Source organism: Carassius gibelio, chromosome A5 (genome assembly GCF_023724105.1).
Source record: "Carassius gibelio isolate Cgi1373 ecotype wild population from Czech Republic chromosome A5, carGib1.2-hapl.c, whole genome shotgun sequence".
In the NCBI taxonomy this organism is placed as follows: Eukaryota; Metazoa; Chordata; class Actinopteri; order Cypriniformes; family Cyprinidae; genus Carassius; species Carassius gibelio.
The window spans coordinates 27631057-27652836 of NC_068375.1; the positions used below are offsets into that span (position 1 = coordinate 27631057).

A 21780-nucleotide genomic window follows, 5' to 3' on the forward strand; every position below is an offset into this window, starting at 1 on the left:
AGTATGCCTTAATTTCAAAAGTTTTCTTGGCAAAAGATATTTGTTTAACTCTCACACTTTTTATCCCCACAGGGTATAGATGGTGAAGTGGGTCTACAGGGAACACTTGGAAAAGAGGGTCAAAAGGTCAGAGTGCTTTATCACGTTCAGGTGGAGTAATCACCAAAATCTTTCCAATAGCTTACCCTATTACAACAATCCACCTGTGATTGGTCCTCTTAAAACACAATGCTGCCCAAAGCAGACATCCCAACCTGCAAAAAGTCATTTCAGGGAGGTATCTCGAAGACCCATGCTGACTAATTTGCGGGTCTCAGGGAGCCGCTTTCAATATGCGGGAGACTCCCGGAACTTCCGGGAGACTTGGGATGTCTGCCAAAGGCCCTTTCACGCAGTCCTATTAATATACGCACCTACTGTAAATCAGTAACATATCTTCCTTTTTTTTTCTTTTTGAAACAAAGGGCAGTAGGGGTGAACCTGGCGATAATGGAAGAACAGGACTCAGAGGATCAAGAGTAAATTTTTACTATTTGTTTCATATAAAAGTCTGAACAATCCTGAGACCACCAGTGAAAATCTATCTAAAATCCATTTAATATTATTTTTTATAACAAAATATATAGATACAATTTCCAGTTCCTTAAATTAGTTTTTTTTTTTTTTTTTTTATTGTGGTCTCAGATTTATTCATATGTTTTGTTTCATGAATATTTTTTGAATAAACAGAATGTAAATAAGTGGTCCTGTATCAACTGATCACATACCCCCGTGTTGTTTCTGTTTGCTCAGGGTCGAGCAGGCCAACATGGCCCATCTGGTGTACCTGGAATAGTGGTGGGCGAATTTAATTCGAGTAGATTGAGTCCAGATTTATTTAGTTCACGTTTTATTGATTTGATAATATATACTTTTATATTTTTTGCAGGGTTTAAGAGGTCCAGTTGGTGATGAGGGACCAGAAGGAAAGCCTGGTACACAGGTTCCCATTTCATACATTTAATATCAAGTTTTATATATATCTCAATCATAATGATTTATCATATATGAATCTTTGCTTTACCATTAGCAAAGTAAGACATTCAAATTCTGTTGAATTTATGTATCTGTCTTGCAGGGTGTTTCTGGTTCAGCTGGAAGCCCAGGGGATAAAGGACTTGATGTATGTTTCTCCTCATCAATAAAATTATACTGTGTGATATATTAGTCAATTGAAATCGGACTTCTGCTATGATAAAAGCTTGTAAAGAGTGGTCAATAATGATAACAGATGGTTCTTTAAAAGAGCTATTACCAACATTAGACCTCAGAGGGATGAGAAACACTTTATACAGGCATGTCAAGGTCAGAAAGATCAAAGAGTATTCAGCTTTACAAGGTCTTAAACATCCAGTTGGGTTTGTTCTTCTGTCATGCAGGAATGAGCTGTTTCAGCATGACAGCAAGTGTCTGAAATGTGTTTTAAATGTCAGATATGGTGTTAAACTGGTAGACTGATTCATACACACACACACACACTCAATGGGTTAGCCTTCTATACTGGTTTAATTCTTTGTTGCATAGATTCAACAAGGTGTTAAACCTGATGTGATCCATTATCATTTGAGAAGATCCAAATGGCATCTTTTTATCATTTTAATTTAAAAGGAGTTAACAGGGTCATGTAACACATTTGATTAGTGGCTTAGAAACAGTTTACAATCCTTAAATATTTGTATTACTTTTACATCAAACAATGTTCATTGTGGACTTTTCCAGTCTTTCACTCATTTTTTTTTATGTCATATATCAAATATCTTCTGGAATCTTTGTCATCTAAAGGGATTTAAGGGCATGATTGGAGAACCAGGAAAACAAGGCCACCCAGGTTCACAGGTGATCACAACAACAGGAGAAACTTATTGCTAGGACTGTTAAAAATGAGTAGTAAAACCTCAAATGTAAAGTAAAATATTGTTCATGTTTTCCTTACCATCACAGAATTTATAATTCATAACTATATTTGCACCTGTTCACTAACATCTTCTGAAAACACAACTGAGCTCACAGTTTCTCTTCTCATTAGGGCCTATCTGGACGACCAGGCCAGGATGGCATCCAGGGCCCTCCTGGTGAGAAGGTAAGCCTTTCACAGCTTTGTTTTGCTGTCAGAACATTAATTATTCAAATAATACACCGTGTTCACATGTTTGTTGTCAGGGCTTTACTGGAAAACCAGGCATGGCAGGGGCTCAAGGGCCTGTAGGCATGTATGTAAGTGGCACTGTCCTGCATAAACGACTGACATGAAAATTCATGATCAGCTTGTAGCAGGGATTTGATTCTATATGCTGTTTTCTTGTTCTCAGGGTTATCCAGGAGCTACAGGCCTTCGTGGACAGCTAGGTCACATTGGGGAGAGGGTTAGAACTCTCTGCTGTAAATATTTTATAATGAATTTTAATCTGAGCATTCTGGATGTAGTATCACATATATTGTGTGAATGTGCATCTTCAGGGTGAACCTGGCATCAGGGGACCCCTGGGTCCACCAGGACAAAGAGGGCCACCTGTAAGTTGATTTGCATGTCATTAAGTATCATTAATTTGATGACATTTTGGTAATTTCTTCTCTAAAACAATTGTTACCTTGTTAAACTTGTAAGGGTTTCTCAGGCATACCTGGTGAGAGGGGCCCACGTGGACCACCGGTGAAGTAACTTCTCCATTCATAGAGCCAAATAATTGAATCGCACTATTTTTATATTCAGAGAGGTTATCGATATGTTTTCAAAAAATTTTAGGGTCACCGAGGGGAAACAGGACCATCTGGTTTGCAAGGACTGCCAGTATGTAGCTCTCAGTTTGAATCATACATTTAGATTTTTGAGAAGTAGCAAAAAGTTATTTTAAATTATTATATTTAATAATATTTCTGTTTATATATCTACATGTATAATACACCATTTATTGTGTGTATATTATATAATACGTATTATTAAATAGTATGTGCATTTTGTATTGTAATGCACATAAAGTATATAAATTTTTTTATTAATATATTAATTATAAAATAACGTAATGGCCTGATGATGATAAATATTATGCTTTTTTGCACCATGATGTAGCAGTCAGCACTGTTAACTGTGAAGTGGTCATAGCATGGGACAAATTGTTGTACATTGTGTGTGTGTGTGTGTGTCAATTCAGGGGCCCTCTGGTCTGCCAGGGACTGAAGGTGTAGCTGGGACGCCAGGCGCCTCAGGGAGCCAGGGACTTCGGGGGCCACAGGGAAAACAGGGACCAGTTGGATTGCCAGTGAGTGGGTACCCCTAATTTTGATTATTTATTCTATCTATTTTTTTAGATTGTTTTCAAAGACATTTAAAAGTAAGTTACAATCTGAGATTCTGATCAAATTCTGCTATTCTTTAGGGTTCACTGGGAACAAGTGGAATGGTTGGTCAAGCAGGAGAGAAGGGAGGGCAGGTATTGTAATCATTTCAATTAACTAAATGAGGTTACATAACACATGGGATTAAGCATGTGATTTATAATGTTCTTCTTTAGGGTTTGCGAGGCCCTTCAGGCGACCATGGATCTTTAGGATTGGATGGAGCACAGGTCGGTTCATTTCAATATAAGCAGAATTAACTACTATTAGATGGCTTCATGTTTGCTTAACTTCCTCTTTTCTTGGGCATTTTACCAAAAATTAAAGCAACTTAATCTCTTTTTCAGTATGTTTTTAACAAAGGTGGGAATATTTTACATAGCAAAAGTGCTTGAGATTTTTGTTGAAGGGGTCATATGATGTTGCTAAAAGGAACATTATGTTGTGTATTTGGTGTAATGCAATGTGTTTATGCAGTTTAAGGTTCAAAAACACATTATTTTTAACATAATGTACTTTATTGTTGCTCCTCTATGGCCCACCTTTCTGAAACGTGTAGATTTTTACAAAGCTCATCAGTCTGAAAAGCGAGTTGTGCTCTGATTGGCCAGCAATCCATTGTGTTGTGATTGGCTGAATACCTCAGGCATTTGACGGAAATGTTACACCCCTTAACGTACGGTGATGGCATTTCCCAGCATGATAAGACAAAACCAATAAAACCCATTACAAACTAGACTTTTGTTGCTTCCATTGGGAAGCGCCAGACTGTCCTTGCAAAGTTGTTACTGCCTCACTTTATAGCACAGCTTTTGAGCACAGACCCATTGTAGGCTAGTCTGCAGGTTCAGGAAACGGTTCTCCATAAAATGCAGCAATGCTGTGGTCTTCAACATGGTGGCGGTGGCAAAAACAATACAACAATGAGAATAAAAGTGACGCCTTCTTTCTTTGCATGAACATTTGGGCAGTGTTATGCAAATCTTCCCACAACAGTGGCGGCTTGTCGGGGGAAGGCAGGGGAGGCATAGCTTCCCCAAAATTTTGAGGTGAAAATGGGAGGAGTACAATTTAATGTGAATAAAATTCCCAATTTCAGTTCATATCACAGAATGTGTATTTTTTGTTTATAATTTCACAGCTGTAATACCATAACATGTTCCCGAAGTTGGCGCCAGTTTTCTATTGCGAATGTGCCAGATCTGCTGATGTAATTACAACCGCTAGGTGATAGAAAATGGTAGAGATGAGCTCTTGTGCCTCATCATTGAGTGTTCACATTCAGTGCTGAGGAGTGTTGAGAAAAAAGACGTAAATAATAATAGACGTAAATTACATGATATTAGTTTGAATGTCTCCCGCTGCACTGATAACATACCAAGTACAGTACAGACCAAAAGTTTGGACACACCTTCTCATGCAAAGAGTTTTCTTCATTTTCATGGCTATGAAAATTGTAGAGTCACACTGAAGGCATCAAGGGCTATTTGACCAAGAAGGAGAGTGATGGGGTGCTGCGCCAGATGACCTGGCCTCCACAGTCACCGGACCTGAACCCAATCGAGATGGTTTAGGGATAAGCTGGACCGCAGACACATGTGTTAATTCATAGTTTTGATGCCTTCAGTGTGAATCTACAATTTTCATAGTCATGAAAATGAGAAGGTGTGTCCAAACTTTTGGTCTGTACTGTACTTATGATAAGTAGCGATATTTAATTTTTGATCGCCAACAGATTTACCAAGCTGTCATTCAAAAAGTATATATACAAAATAAAAATCAAGGGAGAACACGCCTAAGCTGATTGCATCTTTTAACACAGACTTTTAATGATGGATGTTTAACAGATGGATGTTTGGTTCGAGTGATAGGTCAGGTAAGTGAAGTTATATAATCTTGCTGTATGTGTGTCACTTTCTTTGTTTTCTGACTAAAAGCAAGCAAAAAGCCATTTTAAAGGGGTTAAGCAAATAATAATAATAATAATCAGCAGGGATTCCCAGACCAATACAATTAGTGTGCCTCCTCTATTTTAAAACCCACAAGCCACCACTGTCCCACACAGTGACATAGACATATGGGGGCATGTTTAAATGAGGCGTTTTAGGAGGGCGTGGACATGTTTCTATACAGATCTTCTTTATGCACCAAAGAGCATCAAGTGCTACTTAAATTGCATCATAAGACACCTTTAAAGTGTGATGCATTAGCTATCTGTAACAAAGTTTGTAGGCGGGCAAAAGGAGGCGGGAACTGGCGAACATTCAAATAAAACTTTAATGATAAAATAAACACAAAACAGGGCGACAGCCCCTCGCAGATGACTGCCGTGCACAAACAAAACCAAAACAGAAAATAAAATCCAGGCCTGGTCCTCTCTCGTCCTTCACTGTCTTACTCCTCCCTTCATCCTTCCGGAGCTTTTCCGTGGGACTCGAGACCGGTGAGTGGTGCAGCTGTCACTCATTCTCATTAACTCCACCGGCCTCGCTCCATTCCCATGGCTCTCGGCCCCGCCCCTCTCATCACGATACCCCTTCTTGTTTTAGTAAAATTATCTCTCTCTGCTGTAGGGCAATCCTGGTCCAGTTGGTTTTGAGGGTCCAATAGGGCAAAAAGGGGAACATGTAAGTGCTAAATATTGATAATGGTCCATATGCATCCAGCAAAACTAAGTCTGACAGCTTCCACTTCAGGCTTTTTCCAAGTGAAGTGATTTGACTTGGGTATTTCATTTAAGGGATCACCTGGACCCATTGGTAGGCCTGGTCCAAATGGACATCTGGGAGAACAGGGGCCTCAGGGCTCTCATGGAATGCAGGGCGCACCAGGACCACATGGTAAAGAGGTCAGTGACTTTGATTACATGAGGCTTCAAGTCCCATTATGCTGCTACACTACGCTAAATTTGGGGTCATTAAGAGTTTCATTAAACAAATAATTTTATTTAACAAGGACTTTATTTAAAAGTGACAGTAAAAACATGTATAATGTTACAAAAGTTCAGAAAAATAAATAGCATTTTGAAATATATTGAAACCGAAAACCGTTGTTTTAAAATTGCAATAACATTTCACAACAATATTGTTTTTATTATATTTTTGATCAAATGAATGCATCCCTGGTGAGCATTAAAGAGAGTTCTTTAAAAAATAAATTTTTACTGACCCCAAACAGTACTGTATATATCTTAAAAGTCCTTGTTCTTAATTATTCATAATTATGAGTATGATGTTTCATATACAGGGAGGTATTGGACCTCCAGGTGATATTGGAGAACCTGGGCCTAAAGGACAAAAGGTAAAACAATTCCACAAAACTCTTATTTTTAAGTAAAATTTTGTTAGATAAGTTGTAAAGGTGACCAGGTTCTACACAGAGTGAAGTAACTACCGTATTTTCCGGACTATAAGTCATACTTTTTTTTCATAGTTTGGCTGGTCCTGCGACTTCAGGTGCGACTTATTTATCAAAATTAATTTTACATGAACCAAGTGAAATGAACTAAGATACATGAACCAATAGAAAACATTACCGTCTCCAGCCGCGAGAGGGCGCTCTATGCTGCTCTGTGCTCCTGTAGACCAGCCTTTCTCAAACTTTATTCAGTCAGGGCACTTTTCAAAAGTGCCTAAAATCTCAAGGCACCCCGGTGTAAAATATAATTTAAAAACACTGCATGACCCAAATGTAAATGCAAATGTCCTGTTTATTTAGACAGGACAGTAATGAACAGAGCATAATACGAACTGTAAATAACAACAATAACTTATAGCAACTTTATAGCACCTTTAAAAAAAACAGGTTTGCAAAGTAATTCACAAAATAATTAATCAGAGACACAAATGCCATAAAATCGTAAGAGGTGGACCGCCCAATACAAGAACCCAACGACATAAATTTAAAATATTCTGGCTGAGCCCCCAGCGTGAGTTTTTCAAAGCGACCGTTATTAATGTGTCACTTTATGGTTTCCATGGTGACGCGTCATTGCTTGTCACGTGACACTGCAGCAACAACAGAGCTGAATTAATAATGATCTGCTTTTATATCCTTTTTCCTTTTTTATTCAAAATATTCAAAAAATGTGTAGATATGGCATGAAATATCTGATTTTCCGATTGTCAAATATATGCAAGTGGAAGAGTTTTGTCCTTTAAACACCTTTATAACGATCGCGTTAGTTGAGCTGTATGCTCGACAGCATTAGTTTGTGCCGCAGATGCAGTTCAGAGAATCGGATCTGTTGGATTTACAACCTTTACTGTCTATGTTTACAACACGTGAATTCATCCACTTCTCCCAAAATACATAAAAGTAAGTGGCAGGTGAACTGGCAGAAGAATAGAGTAAACTTTAAAGTTACTTACACAATGTGTATCTGATATGAATGAAACTAATTATAATGGAAATTATTATTATTGCCTCTTCCTTTGACATCATTGTGTATTTTACAAACTCTAAATGTATTATTTTATATATATATATATATATATATATATAGTACTTATATGTCTGAAACCTAAAATAAACATTATGTGGCTGAAAACACTGAAAAGTTGTGATATATGACAGCTCTGAGCGCGCCTGTGTCTGGCTCAGTGCCAGCCAATGCAAACATCTCGGTTACGTATGTAACCTTGGTTCCCTGAATAGGGAACGAGATGCTGCGGTGACGTCACCACGTATGGGAACACCTCTGGTGTGACGAATGTCTGAAGCCCTATACCATCCCGCCAATCCTATTGGCCAAATGGCGCATAGCACCACCCCACGCATGCGCACGCATGATATACCTGGGTGCAGCGCGCCATTTCGCTCAGATTTCATGACTGAAGATGAAGAGTTATCAAGGTACGGAACGGCCAGAACCGCAGCATCTCGTTCCCTATTCAGGGAACCAAGGTTACATACGTAACCGAGATGTTCCCTATCATAGGTCACTTCGATGCTGCGGTGACGTCACCACGTATGGGAACGATATACCAAAACGCCTGACGTACCTGATAACTGAGATCCGAGGAAGCATCTGCTCAAGCGGAGAGAACCCGGGAGCCAGGGGCCATCCTCACATCCAGACTGTAGGACTTGATAAAAGTGCTCGGTGAGGACCATCCTGCCGCAGCACAGATATCATCCATAGAAGAGCCACTGAGAAAAGCCTGAGAAGAAGCTACAGCTCGAGTGGAATGAGCCTTAATCCCTAAGGGCGAAGCGAGTCCGCGCGCCTCATAGGCCAAAGAAATTGCCTCCACCAGCCAATGGGACATGGGCTGCTTTGTAACTGCATGGCCCTTACTTTTATGTCCAAAGCAGACAAACAGCTGGTCAGATTCACGCCAAGGGGCTGTACGATCCACATAAGACTTTAAAGCTCTCACAGGGCAAAGACTTAGATCTCCTGACCCAGCCTCAGCAGGTGAAAAAGCTTCCAGAACCACTTGCTGAAAGCGAAAGGGGTTAGATGCGACCTTAGGAACATAGTTAGGCCTGGGCCGCAGCAGCACCTTCACAGAGCCCGGTGCAAATTCCATGCATGAGGGTGAAACAGAAAGAGCCTGTAAATCCCCAACTCTCTTGAGGGAGGATAAAGCCATGAGAAGAAGTGTCTTCAGTGTCAGGAATTTATCCGATACGGTCTCCAAGGGCTCAAACGGATGCCCTGATAAACCTAGCAACACAATGGATAAATCCCATGAAGGAACTCGCACAGGGCGGAAAGGCCTCAGCCGTCGCGCACCCTGTATGAAACGAGAAACTAATGGATGACGCCCCACAGAGGCACCGCCTATGTATTCGTGGTAAGCTGAAATGGCTGCCACGTAAACCTTTAAAGTGGCTGGTGTAACGCCATCCGAAAAACGCTCCTGGAGGAACTCCAGCACTGAAGCCACTGGGCAGTAAACTGGATCCACATTATGATTGCCACACCAGGCTGTAAACAGTCTCCACTTGAAAGCATATAAGCGTCTCGTAGAAGCTGCTCTAGAATTCAATATAGTCTCAGTAGTTTCAACAGAAAGACCGGGACATATTAATGCACTCCGCTCAAAGGCCACGCCCACAGTTTCCACAGATCTGGCCTCGGGTGCCAAATCAACCCCTGTGCTTGTGATAATAAATCCTGTCTGAGGGGAATCTCCCACGGAGAGCCCGCTAGCAGACTGATCAGATCCGCAAACCACGGCTGCGTGTGCCGTCGCGGAGCCACCAGCAGCAGCTGTTCCACTCTGTCCCGCCGTATTCTGCATAATACCGCTGGGATCAAACGAATCGGAGGAAAAGCATACAGACTGGTCCTGGGCCAGCTGTGAGCTAACGCATCCACGCCCAGGGGCGATGGGGAGCGTAGGGAGAACCATAGCGGGCAATGCGTAGTCATGCTCGACGCGAATAAATCCACTTTCGCTTTGCCGAATATCCGCCATAAAAGATCCACCGTCTGGGGGTGTAATCGCCATTCTCCCTGTTCCAGAGCCTGTCTGGATAGCAAGTCCGCTCCGAAATTCAATCGTCCGGGGACATGAATGGCCCGGATCGACAGAAACTTGTCCCGAGACCACAGAAGAACACGCCTCGCCAGCCTGCACAGGGGGCGAGAGCGCAATCCTCCTTGATGGTTCAGATAAGACACAACCGCTGTGTTGTCTGATCTGAGCAGCACATGACGGCCGATCAGCAGATCCGTGAAATACTGGAGAGCCAGAAAAACTGCCAGTAATTCCAGTCTGTTTATGTGCCAGCCGCGCTGAGCCGCTGTCCACACTCCGTGGGCTGGTCGCCCTCGACACACAGCTCCCCAACCAGTCAAAGACGCGTCCGTCGTGACAGTCTCTCGGAAAGCATACATTCCCAGTCGAACTCCTGACAGGAGAATTTCGGTTGACATCCAAAATTTTAGCGACATCACACACCGCCGTGTCACCGAAATCGTGCGATGCGGGAGACAACGGGGTGAAATATTCCGCCTTTTCGTCCACCACTGAAAGGGGCGCATTTGAAGCAATCCCAGACGAATCACGGGGGATGCTGCTGCCATTAGACCCAAGAGCCTGAGGCACAATCTCACTGTCACCGTGCGACCCGCTTTGAAGTGCCGCACGCATGACGCAATCGACTGAGCGCGCGGGAGAGAAAGCTTCGCTGTCATCGCGCGAGAGTCCAGATCTATTCCCAGAAAAGTTATCCGTTGAGAGGGAGATAAAACCCTTTTCTTGAAATTTGTTCGTAAGCCCAGGCTGTTTAAATGATTCAGCACAAGATCTCGGTGAGAGTGTGCTTGAGTCCTCGATTGCGCTAGCACCAGCCAATCGTCCAAATAATTCAACACAAGAACGCCCTGGAGCCGCAACGGGGCCAGAGCTGCGTCCATGCATTTTGAGAAAGTACGGGGCGCTAAAGCCAAGGCAAAGGGAAGAACGCGGTACTGATACGCTTTGCCCTCTAAAGCGAATCTGAGGAACTTCCTGTGTCTCTTGACGATCTGAATATGGAAATACGCATCCTTCAGATCGATCGTAATAAACCAATCGTTTGGTCGGATCTGAGACAGAATAGATTTCACCGTCAACATCTTGAATTTGCTCGGTCTGAGTGCAAGATTCAGACGGCGTAAATCCAGAATGGGCCGTAACCCGCCGTCTTTTTTCGGTACCACGAAATAACGGCTGTAAAAACCTGTCTCCATCTGAGAGGGGTGTACTTCTTCTATAGCCCCTTTGCTCAGCAGAGCTGACATTTCCTGTCGCAGCACCGCCATTTCCGTAGACTTCACCGTAGTGGAAAGAATTCCGCGGAAAGGAGGCGGGCCTTTCCGAAACTGAATGGTGTATCCGTGACAAATCGTGCGTAACACCCATTGAGAAATGCCGGGCAAGCGTTCCCACGCGGCCCGAAACAATATTAGCGGTTTCAAAACTTCCGCTCCCTGCAACGCCGTCATACGCGTTAAAACGACCGGACATGAAAAACCCGTGGCGTTCGTGCACCGGGGAAGCGTATGCGCCAGAGTCGTTGCGTTCCGTTGAGTATAATCCTGAAACGTGTCCACGGCAGGAATTAGGCCAACAGATGGAACATCGGGCTCTGCCGCCAGCGAAAAAGCGGCGGCTGCGCGAGCCGTCATAAACGGGCCGTTTGTGCAGGGTCCTTGAGTCGTCCCTCGAACTCCGAAAGCAGGACTGCACAGAGTGTCTGAGGGAGCGTCTGTCATTACAGCTCGATCCAATGTTGCTCGAGGCGCTGTTTGCGGCGAGACAATCAATGTTTGAGCATGGGGACTGCAATGAGAGCGTAGGATGCGCGAAAGCGGTCCGACAGCGCTCTCTAGCGGAGGGCACAGTCCCTGGCAAGCAGCAAAAAGATCAGGAGCTGCTATTCGGTACCCGAGAACGAGAGGCTTTAGCCGCCGAGGTCAGGTTCAATCGTTTACGTTGACGCTGGTGCGCCGGAGGAAAAACCCTAGGGCCCCAGTCCTTACGAGGAGGCGCCATAGGTGTGGGTTCCTCTCGAGAGGCTGCTCGCTGGCGGTGAGAGGAGGTTGAGCGAGCGCTTGCCGGCGTTCGACCTCTCTGGGTCTGCGGGGAATCAGCTGGCGGAAAGCGGCTGATTGCTGTTTCGCTGCCCTGAACTTCTCCACTACTGACGTGACAGCCTCACCGAACAATCCATCCCTGGAGACAGGGGCATCCATAAGGAAAGATTTATCCTTCTCCTTAATATCCGTGAGATTAAGCCAGAGGTGGCGCTCAACCGAAATCAAACCGGCCATAGTACGGCCCACTGCACGAGCGGTATGTTTGGTAGCACGTAGCGCCAAATCCGTAGCTCTGCGAAGTTCTTTCACTGCTTCCGGTGTGATGCCCTCACCTTCATCCAATTCCTTCAATAACTCCGCTTGGTAGGCCTGAAGGACCGCCATAGAGTGGAGCGAAGCAGCCGCTTGACCAGCCGCCATGTAGGATTTACCCACCAAACTAGACGTGACTCGACACGCCTTCGAAGGAAGAAGGGGGCGAGACTTCCATGCCGCGGCCGATCTAGGCGCAAGGTGTTCGGCGAGAGTCTCTTCCACCGGGGGCATCATAGTGTAGCCATGGTTCGCCATATCAGAAACGGTGGCGAAATCCGCGGCCGCAGCATTAGTGATCCGCGCCGAAAACGGCTGTTTCCAGGACCTCGAAACCTCCTGGTGGAGGTCCGGGAAAAAAGGTAAAGGCCTCCGGGGCTGTGTAGGTGTCCGACTGGTTAGAAAACGGTCGTCCAGCTTAGAAGAAGGTTGGGCCTCGGCCTTGTCAACCTCCCAGTCTAGCCCCAATTTACCCACCGCACGAGAAACCACATCCAACAGCTCACTGTAGGAGGGGGAAACACGCCTCTCCTGTCCGCTAGGAGGAAGAGGGCTAGTGTCGGTCGCGAAGTCCTCAGACCCCGAGGCCGCGGTGGATAAAACATCGTCGTCATAACGTCCACAACCGAAGGAGATGGCGGCGCATGCCTCCGGTGTGGGAAGTAAATCCTCATTAGAGAAGACGACAGGCTCAGTATAAGTTTTATTCTGCAGCAGGGTAGGGGAGAGCGAGCGATGTGGAGAATATTCCAGCGCTGTGCTGTCCACGAAGTCCATGTCGCACGTGTCACCCCAGGCCCTCGCCTCGTGCGGTGCCTCGGCAGTCGCAGAGGTGACCTGACGGGGGTTAGACTCGAGGGCGACATTAGAGAATACTTCCACCCTGGAGCGCAGTACTCTGAGCCGCAGGCCATCACAATGGGGACAGGAAGAAAGGCCGCTAAGCGCCGCCTGTGCGTGATGTAAACCAAGACATACTACGCACCTGTCATGAGTGTCCCCCGCCGTGATGTACCTGGTACATGGCTCCTTGCATTTTCGAAAACTCATCGCGTCCGCGAAGAGGAGTTAACACTGCTCGAAGAGATCGCTGGAGAACGCGAGATGCTAGGGCACAGATGATTCGCTATTCCTGAAGGAATGAAATCTGAGCGAAATGGCGCGCTGCACCCAGGTATATCATGCGTGCGCATGCGTGGGGTGGTGCTATGCGCCATTTGGCCAATAGGATTGGCGGGATGGTATAGGGCTTCAGACATTCGTCACACCAGAGGTGTTCCCATACGTGGTGACGTCACCGCAGCATCGAAGTGACCTATGATAGGGAAAGCACATTTGAATTTAGCAGTTGATCACGTGATGCACTGACCGTTCTAATCACATGTGTGAATGAGTGATTGTACGTGGGAAAGTGTTAAAAAGATGAAGAATGTATTTATGTAAATTCAAATATATTTTATATGTGAAATGTCCGATTTTTTTTTTTTTTTTTTTTTTTGGGCGGCACCCCTGACACACTCAGGGGGCACCCTAGTGTGCCGCGGCACCCACTTTGAGAAAGGCTGCTGTAGACTACACTAAGCAGCATATAGCGCCCTCTCGCAGCTGTAGACAGTAATGTTTTCTCTTGGTTCTTGGTTCTAAATAAATGCGACTTATAGTCCAGTGCGACTTATATATATTTTCTCCCTCGTCATGATGTTTTTTTGGACTGATGAAACTTATACTCAGGTGCGACTTATAGTCCAAAAAATAAGGTACATTCTTATTCACTTAGGGTGACCCTGGACATCGGGGGTTCTCCGGATGCCAAGGCCCATCTGGATTTGTGGGGGACAGAGGAGATCGAGGAGTGAGGGGGAACAAAGGCTACATTGGTCTACAAGTTAGTGCTTCTTACTGAACATAACTAGTTTCTATTGGGCATACTCTTTAGCTACCTAACTATTGTTACACTGTTCATTTATAATAGTTGTTTTTGAAGTGTATAGTGCTATGAATAGTGATTGTCTCTTCACCAGGGTCAGAATGGATTGATGGGAAAGACTGGTCCATCTGGTTTAATGGGTCTAGAGGTATGATTTTTATATAAGGTGCACTTACATCAACTTGCACTATTGTAGTTTTTGATGGGGAACACACTTTCCGAGGTGGTTGGTTGGTTGAGTCTGTAAGTTGGCTTTCAATGCAGGGTTTGATGGGCCTTCGGGGACCACCAGGACAAAATGGTTCACCAGGCCCAAAGGTATCACTCCCTTTTCTTCCTCAAGTTCCTTTCATTAATGTTCTTTGTAATAGATCAGGATACCTTATGCATTTCCTAATGTACCGAACCTGCTCTTTGTTTCAAAAGGGGGGAACTGGATCACCTGGGGTGCCTGGCTATCCAGGGGATCAAGGCAATCGGGTAAAATCAATGACTGTTTTCCATCATAAAATAGTTTTGGTAAAATAACATTAGAATTATGAACTGGGAACGAGTCAGAGCCACATTCGTCAACCTGCCCTTTATTTGCACACATATCCGCTGCTATATAAGATTTCAGGAACTGAGGGGAACTTCTCAATGTCAAATTAAAGTCATTATGTTTTTGTTTCCTCTGCAGGGAATAGCTGGGCAGAGAGGCTTGCAAGGGGTTATGGGGAAGACAGGAACTCAGGTTAGTACGGCTAACCGTTTCAAGGTAAATCCCGGTTACAGTGCTGGATTTTCAGATGACAAATAATACTGATATTGCAGGGAGCTGTGGGTCCCAGAGGCTCTGAGGGCTTATTGGGTCCAAAGGGTATGCCAGGACAAGAGGGACCTAAAGGTGAACCAGGAAGACAAGGAAGTCCAGGGCAGATGGTGAGGCTTTATAATAAAGAAGAACTTTTACAAATAGTGCCTAAAGTCTTCTTGATGTCAGCGGATGATTGTCTCCTGTCTAGGGACCACCGGGCCTCCATGGCACTAAAGGACACTCAGCATTACCAGGAAGGGAGGTAGATTTTCACCACAAAAGTGTCCAAAATCGTTATTTACAGTAAATGTTGAAACTGTAGTTTAGTCATTAATATGTTAAATATTGTTCAAAATTTAGAAATGTAGTTTTTGTTTATTATTTTAATTGCTTTTTGCTGTTATTTTCAGGGACTTCCAGGGGAAATGGGAGCTCAGGGCCCTTTTGGCCCACCAGGGCCACAAGTCAGTATTTGTGTGAAATTTATTATTTTTATTTTTTCAAGGAAAAATCTGCAGTGAAGTGGTAATTTTCTTTCACCGCCTGAAGACCAGAAATGATATATTATTTCTGTTTGAATGTTTTAGGGTCCAAATGGCAAATCTGGGCCTCAGGGAAGGGATGGACCGAAAGGTCAGAAGGTCAGAGTGGTCTAAATCTCATTATTCATCATATGTTAAGATTGAATTTGTAATCTGCTATCATGACATTTATTCTTTACTTCTTTAGTTGCTGTGTTAATTTAAAAAAAAATATTACCTCTAATCATTGAAACATTCAGTCTTACTGTAGTATGTACGTAAAGTATGTACATTTGTCAAAATTTTCAGGGAAATTATGGTCTAGATGGACCTTCTGGAAAAACTGGGCGTGTAGGGGAGAGAGTAAGTACAGTGTTAAGGTTTTTGAAGTATTGTGAGGAAACATTTCCAGCATTAACAGATCAATTTAAATGATTCTTTCACTCTTAGGGGAAAAAAGGAAAAGCAGGTCAGAGGGGTCTCAGAGGACCTAGAGGGGAGAAGGTACTTAAACTGTAAAGGCATGATGTTTGTCACAAATGACTGTATAAGATGTTTTAGCAGCATCTTTATGATGTGTAACAGGGCCGACAAGGAGCAATGGGAAAGACTGGACCTCCTGGCAAACCAGGACAATATGTAAATGAATACATATGGGTTTTCTCACTCTCAGAATTTCTATATTTAGGAAATTCATGTAAGATGATGAGAATATTTATCAGTGGTCTACATGTGTTGTTTCAGGGTTTACCAGGCATTCGAGGCGAGAAAGGAGAGAGTGGGAAAAAGGGCTTTGAGGTTTGGGATTTAATGGAAATGTTATATTAGAACTGGAGGAATGACAAAGCTGAGAACCTTGAGGCTTACTCTTCTTTCTGTCTTTAGGGAGAGAAGGGGGAACTTGGACCACATGGTCCTCCAGGGGGAGATGGACTGAAGGTACCTTCATTCATCTTTATCAAATGCTAGAAGAAACTCAAAAGACTCAAGGCACCTGTTAGTATTTGGTGTGCATATATACAGAAATTGTTAGATGATAGAAATGGCTGACTTCTATCTCTCGGTTTATTTCAGGGGGAACAGGGCCTACCTGGGGAAAAAGGGAGACAGGGGCTGAAGGGAGAGCAGGTGATCTATTTAAATATGCATGTAAATATACAATGAAACTATTGGCATGTAGAATGTAGAGTAATTTGTGCCTCTTTTAGGGGGATATTGGCCCAACAGGTCAAAGAGGGACCCCTGGTCTACCAGGGATGCCTGTAAGTTGTTGTCTTTTTTAAATATATGGAAAAGTAAATCAAAAATATATTATTCCCCAAATAACTGCTTTTTCCCCCTAGAATGAGCTACACAAGTGTTACCCATTTAATTTTTATTTAACTTTAGAATATATATATATATATATATATATATATATATATATATATCATACATCAAATCTATTTAATGTGTCCTTACTGAAAATATAAAATATGTATAAATAAATAAAAAAAGAATATATTGACCACAAACTTTTAAACTTCAATGCATATTTAGGATAAATATTTGAAAATTAAATTACATTAAATGTATTTTGAGTTATTTAATGACCAGATCCAATAAAAAAAAAAAATCCACATGGTGGTCAGTAGCATTAAACACTTTTATACACATATGATACTCAAGTTAAATATTCACTTATGTCCATTTCCCCACTCAACAGGGCCTGTTTGGAGAAAAGGTTTGTGTCATAGGTTAAATACACATTGTTCCCTTATCTAGATTACTTTTGCAGTTAACATTTGTTGATAATGAAATGTGATTTATTCAACTTTTTCAGGGTTTAAAAGGATATCCAGGACTAACTGGTCCCGAAGGAAAGAGGGGACCTCCTGTGAGTTTGACAGTACTTATTTACATTACCTGAGTGATATATGTAAAACATTACATTAATGCATGTGCTGTATTAACTGTCTCTCTGTTTTTTTAGGGTCCACCAGGCTTTCCAGGTCCACCGGGCTTCTCTCTGAACCTAACACTGACTCAGCTAAAAGTAAGCAGCTGATAAGTGATTTTAAGGTTTTTAAATGTTTTTGCTCAGAATCCATTCATAATATCAAATTGATAATCACTCTGATGTTAACTCAATTGTTGTGTGACAGAAGTTTTTGTTTTTCCACACAAATCAGTACCTCACAAATGTCTCTACTATCCACTTGTTAAGACCCTGCTGGACTCCCTTCAGCAAGACCTGCGATCCTTCATCGATCCTCCAGATGGCTCTAAGGAGCATCCAGCCACCACCTGCTTGGAGCTGATGATCAGTCATCCTAACTTGACCAGTGGTCAGAGTCATTCTCATGAATGTTATTCTGGTCTGCAGGAAATTTTCACTGATTTTTATTGAACTGTTCTTGTTTCAGGAATGTATTATATCGACCCAAATCAGGGCAGTCCTGCTGATGCTTTGCTGGTTTATTGTAACTTCAGTGCAGGTGGACAAACATGTTTGCCACCACTGCACCCACAGGTAAGTACATTTTTCTTCAGCATCTGATGGGTTTATATCGTGTGATGGAAGAAAAAAATATATATAAACACATGATAAAATAGCTTGAATACATACTGACTGAAACTTTCAGAACTCAAATCTCACTACTGTCCAGATTGAATGTTTTTGCAAGAAATCTCTGCTCAGCAAGGCTGCATTCACTTGATCAAAAACATTTAGTAAAAACAGTAATAATGTGAACTATTATTATAATTCTAAATAAGTGTTGTCTATTTTACTATATACAAAAATGGAATTTATTTCTGTGATGGCAAGGCTGAATTTTTACAAGCCATTATCCCGGTCTTCAGTATCACATGATCGTTCAGAAATCATTCTAATATGCGATTCGTCGTGTTGAAAACAGTTTTGCTGTTTAATATTTTTGTGGAAACTGTGATTCCTTTTTTCAGGATCTAATGATGAATAGAAAGTTCAAAAGAACAGTGTTTGTTTAAAATAATAAAACCTGTTATAAATGCCAAGTGCTCTTATAAAACTCCAGATGGTGCAGGCTGATGGGTCGTTAACGTAAACTGATGATATTCACAGTGTTAAACTACTTGGCACAAGCTGATTGGTTCATGTTGCAAATGTAGCCAATGAGCTTACTGCTTAACATTTAAATGGCTGGTTAGCCAGCACTAGAACAGTTGTCTCAAACATAATTCCTAGAGGGCCACAGCTCTCCGTCCAGTTCCAAGTCGTACCTGTTTGGAATTTTCTAATGATCCTGAAGCCCTTGATTAGCTGGATTTAGGTGTGTTTGATTAGGGTTGGAGCAATCTGTGCAAAGCTGTGTCCCTCCAGGAATTGAGTGAAAACCTCTGAAACCCTTCACCTTCCCCAGCTCCACCTGTTTAGATCTGCTTCATTTAAATATGCTACTTGTTCGGCAGCACTATGTCTTAAATACTCATAGCACCGTATTGGTGTATGTATTGACAGTAGTAAGTAACTACTTGCAGAAGCAGCAGTGTAGCGGATCTATTCTGCCAAGACCAAATACATTAACATTGTCATATCCATTACCGTGCTAAACTTTTCTGAGATTTGTCATTATAGAAATGTATTTATAAATGCATTTACTGTCACTTTTGAACAATTTATTGCATATGTGTTGATTTAAAAATATTAATTTCTTTAAAAAATAAAATCTTACTGACCCCTTATTTCAAGCTTTTTTGATTAATTAATATTAGGCTGATAATGAGACCTCTCTGCTTCAGATCCCCATGAAATCATGGCTCAAAGACACCATGCCAGACTCATTTACATGGTTGAGCACTATACATGGCGGCTTTCAGGTATGTAGTTTCCTCAGAACCAGTAACCCAAATAACAAATATTCTCCTGCCATCATGTATTTATCCTTTGGGTAAACCATTGTGTCTAAAGTTTGATTACATGGAAACTGGTGTGGTACAAATGAGATTCCTACGACTCAACAGCAAGTTTGTGAAGCAGAACATCACATTTTCATGCCAGCCAAACAGCCACCAGGCCTCCAATGAAAGAGACATCAAGTTTCTAGCAGATTCAAGAAAACAGAGCTTCTTGGGAACATCACTGGACTGTGAAGTAAGATGACTGTATCTAAATGAAAATGGATTGCATTGTTGTTCATTTAATTTTATTATGTCCCCTTTCTGTCTGTGTTTAGCCTGTAGCGTCCCCGTATATAGGCCCTCGGGAGTCTGTGTTCCAGTTTGAGACTGAAGACCTGGAGCTTTTACCAATCAGAGACCTGGCTTTATTTGGCCACAGCGACACAACAGAACAGTTTCAGTTTACTGCAGGACACGTCTGCTTCAACTAAAACACAAACACTCATTGAGGACTACCCTTACCGAGTAGCTCTCTGCTGAGAAAGGCAGAGCCAAGAACAATTAGCAAAATCAAATCAGGACTTTCTTTCCTCTACTGTTCTCCATCTGCTGAGGGAATGGAGGTTCCTGATGAAGTTTTCACCTTCAGTTTACAGTGTACCTTCAGTACTGTAAACTGATTTGTTGTCTAGTGGCAACAGCAATCAGATGTGCAGCTTCTCATGAGGAGATGTAATATATTGTTGTTTACTGTTTACAATGCTTGTTTTCTGTTGATTATTTATATAATGCCAGGATGTTACTTCTCACTTTAAGAACAATTCACCTCCACAAACCCTGATTTCCTCAACAAAAACAACAACATTCAATTCAGGTTTTGTTGGACCTTCTGATAAAGAGCAATGTGATATACATTACATGACCAGAAGAGTATGAACACTTTAACACCACACTTGTATGTGCTTGATGAACATTTCATTTTAGGTTTGTCCACTCTATACTGCTGTAACAAGTTCTGTTCTTCTTGGAAGGCTTTTAAACATGGGTGGTCATGTGATGGATGTTGCACTCAAATCAACTATTATATAAACGATGTGCCTCAGATATATATCAGGCACTGCATGTGAAGTCTAATAACATGATTTAATTAGTACAAAGAATATTTTTGGTCAAACAGTTGCTCTTGGACCATTGTTTTAATGGTGGATCCAGTGGAATTTACGGTAACACTTTCTATGAAGCCTGTATTAATACATTATAAGGGTATTCTTAAGGCATTGTAGTGAATGCATAATGCATTATAAAAAAAACTTATAGTTTTTAAGAGTTTGATTATTTATAAAACAATGAACGTTCCATCCACTTTTACAATGGATTCTATTTCTCATGGTTATAATGTATTGTAAGTCTCATAGCTTGCCATTTTTCCTATGCTACTTAAAGCGTTCAAAGACCACTTATAAGCAGTAATAATAATATTTTAAAAATTATCTCAAACAGCCATTAGATCAGATATCACATTCAGATGAATGTGGAATATGACACATTTACTTTGAACTATTTTAATTGTAATATCAGTTTGATTATTTTATAGACAGCTGTAAATAAGTAACTCTGCAGCTACATATCAACTAGCAATCATTAGAGTATTAGTATGTCTGCTACTGTTAATATACTGTATGCTAACACTTTATTTTGATGGTAATGGTAAGTGTCTTTGCAAGTACGTCAGCTTATTCTATCATACTAGATTCTACCATTCTTGACCATATTAATACTCTAATGAGGGTTAGTTGGCATCTAGTTGCAAAGTTTCCTATAGTTGATTGATTAAGGGGACCATCAAAATAAAATGTAACCATATAAAACATAGCGTTTTTTTAATTGGTGTATTTAGCTCACATCATTTCATTAACATTAGCTCCACAGGAAACACTCAAATAACACTCAACATCTAACCACTCACAAGCTGTAGTAAGATATTGTGCAGATCTTAAACAATGTCAAGATATGATACAGTCCATTATACTGTAAATGAAGTAGATTTAATATGGTGTTCATTGTGTGTTATAAATAATCATACTCTTAAACTTATAAACACAAATATGTAAGTATTATGTATTATAATTTTTGTTATGATTATTCATGAGTTGATATATACGTTTTTTTTTTAAATAATGCATTATGCATTCATTATAATGCCTTAAGAATACCCTTATAATGTATTATAAATACGAGCTTCATAGAAAGTGTTAACAAATTGACTATACATTAATTAACATATTGTAAATTTAGCTCATTGTAAAAGTAGCTCATTGTAAACCTGTTTTAATAACAAACTGATTTCATTCCAAAGAGTGAGTTTTATTGTTGGGAATGTTGCAGCTGCCTTAAAACCAAAGAAACCCAAAATAAGTCCTAGAGGGTTTGTGTTCTGTCAGGTTCCTGTATTAAT

At 41.6% G+C, this 21780-nt stretch overlaps 2 protein-coding genes across 3 annotated transcripts in view; both read left to right on the top strand.

Annotated features, from left to right (window-relative positions):
- Positions 1-159, top strand: part of LOC128014985 (collagen alpha-1(XI) chain) — a 14894-nt gene extending 14735 nt beyond the window's left edge. The window contains exon 19 of the mRNA XM_052598755.1: positions 73-159. Within this exon, the coding sequence (XP_052454715.1) occupies positions 73-159 (87 nt within the window). The remainder of the gene's footprint in view (positions 1-72) is intronic.
- Positions 88-21490, top strand: LOC128008993 (collagen alpha-1(III) chain). 2 transcript variants are annotated; one of them, XM_052592919.1, is made up of 42 exons: positions 88-126; positions 465-518; positions 793-837; positions 929-974; positions 1118-1162; positions 1822-1875; positions 2066-2119; positions 2200-2253; positions 2349-2402; positions 2497-2550; positions 2645-2689; positions 2783-2827; positions 3189-3296; positions 3414-3467; positions 3549-3602; positions 5946-5999; positions 6113-6220; positions 6619-6672; positions 13998-14105; positions 14242-14295; positions 14412-14465; positions 14574-14627; positions 14827-14880; positions 14961-15068; positions 15152-15205; positions 15354-15407; positions 15531-15584; positions 15774-15827; positions 15915-15968; positions 16050-16103; positions 16209-16262; positions 16350-16403; positions 16539-16592; positions 16673-16726; positions 17170-17187; positions 17287-17340; positions 17437-17499; positions 17671-17791; positions 17870-17976; positions 19227-19304; positions 19396-19578; positions 19661-21490. In XM_052592919.1, exons 4-42 carry the CDS (start codon positions 951-953, stop codon positions 19814-19816), a joined length of 2613 nt encoding a protein of 870 aa, XP_052448879.1. In that variant the 5' UTR covers positions 88-126; positions 465-518; positions 793-837; positions 929-950; the 3' UTR covers positions 19817-21490. The 2 variants fall into 2 exon arrangements, 1 of the variants encoding a protein (XP_052448879.1); XR_008180730.1 differs by lacking the exons at positions 19396-19578; positions 19661-21490 and having other exon boundaries at positions 17636-17791; positions 19227-19261.
- The last annotated feature ends 290 nt before the right edge of the window (positions 21491-21780 follow it).

What these genes read in the sequence shown, in the direction of transcription:
- LOC128008993 (XM_052592919.1), top strand. Translation starts at nt 951, where the DNA reads ATGAGGGACCAGAAGGAAAGCCTG. An exon ending in TAGGTCACATTGGGGAGAGG is followed by an intron (nt 2,403 to 2,496) that starts GTTAGAACTCTC and finishes GTGCATCTTCAG; the next exon opens with GGTGAACCTGGCATCAGGGG. An exon ending in TAGGATTGGATGGAGCACAG is followed by an intron (nt 3,603 to 5,945) that starts GTCGGTTCATTT and finishes TCTCTGCTGTAG; the next exon opens with GGCAATCCTGGTCCAGTTGG.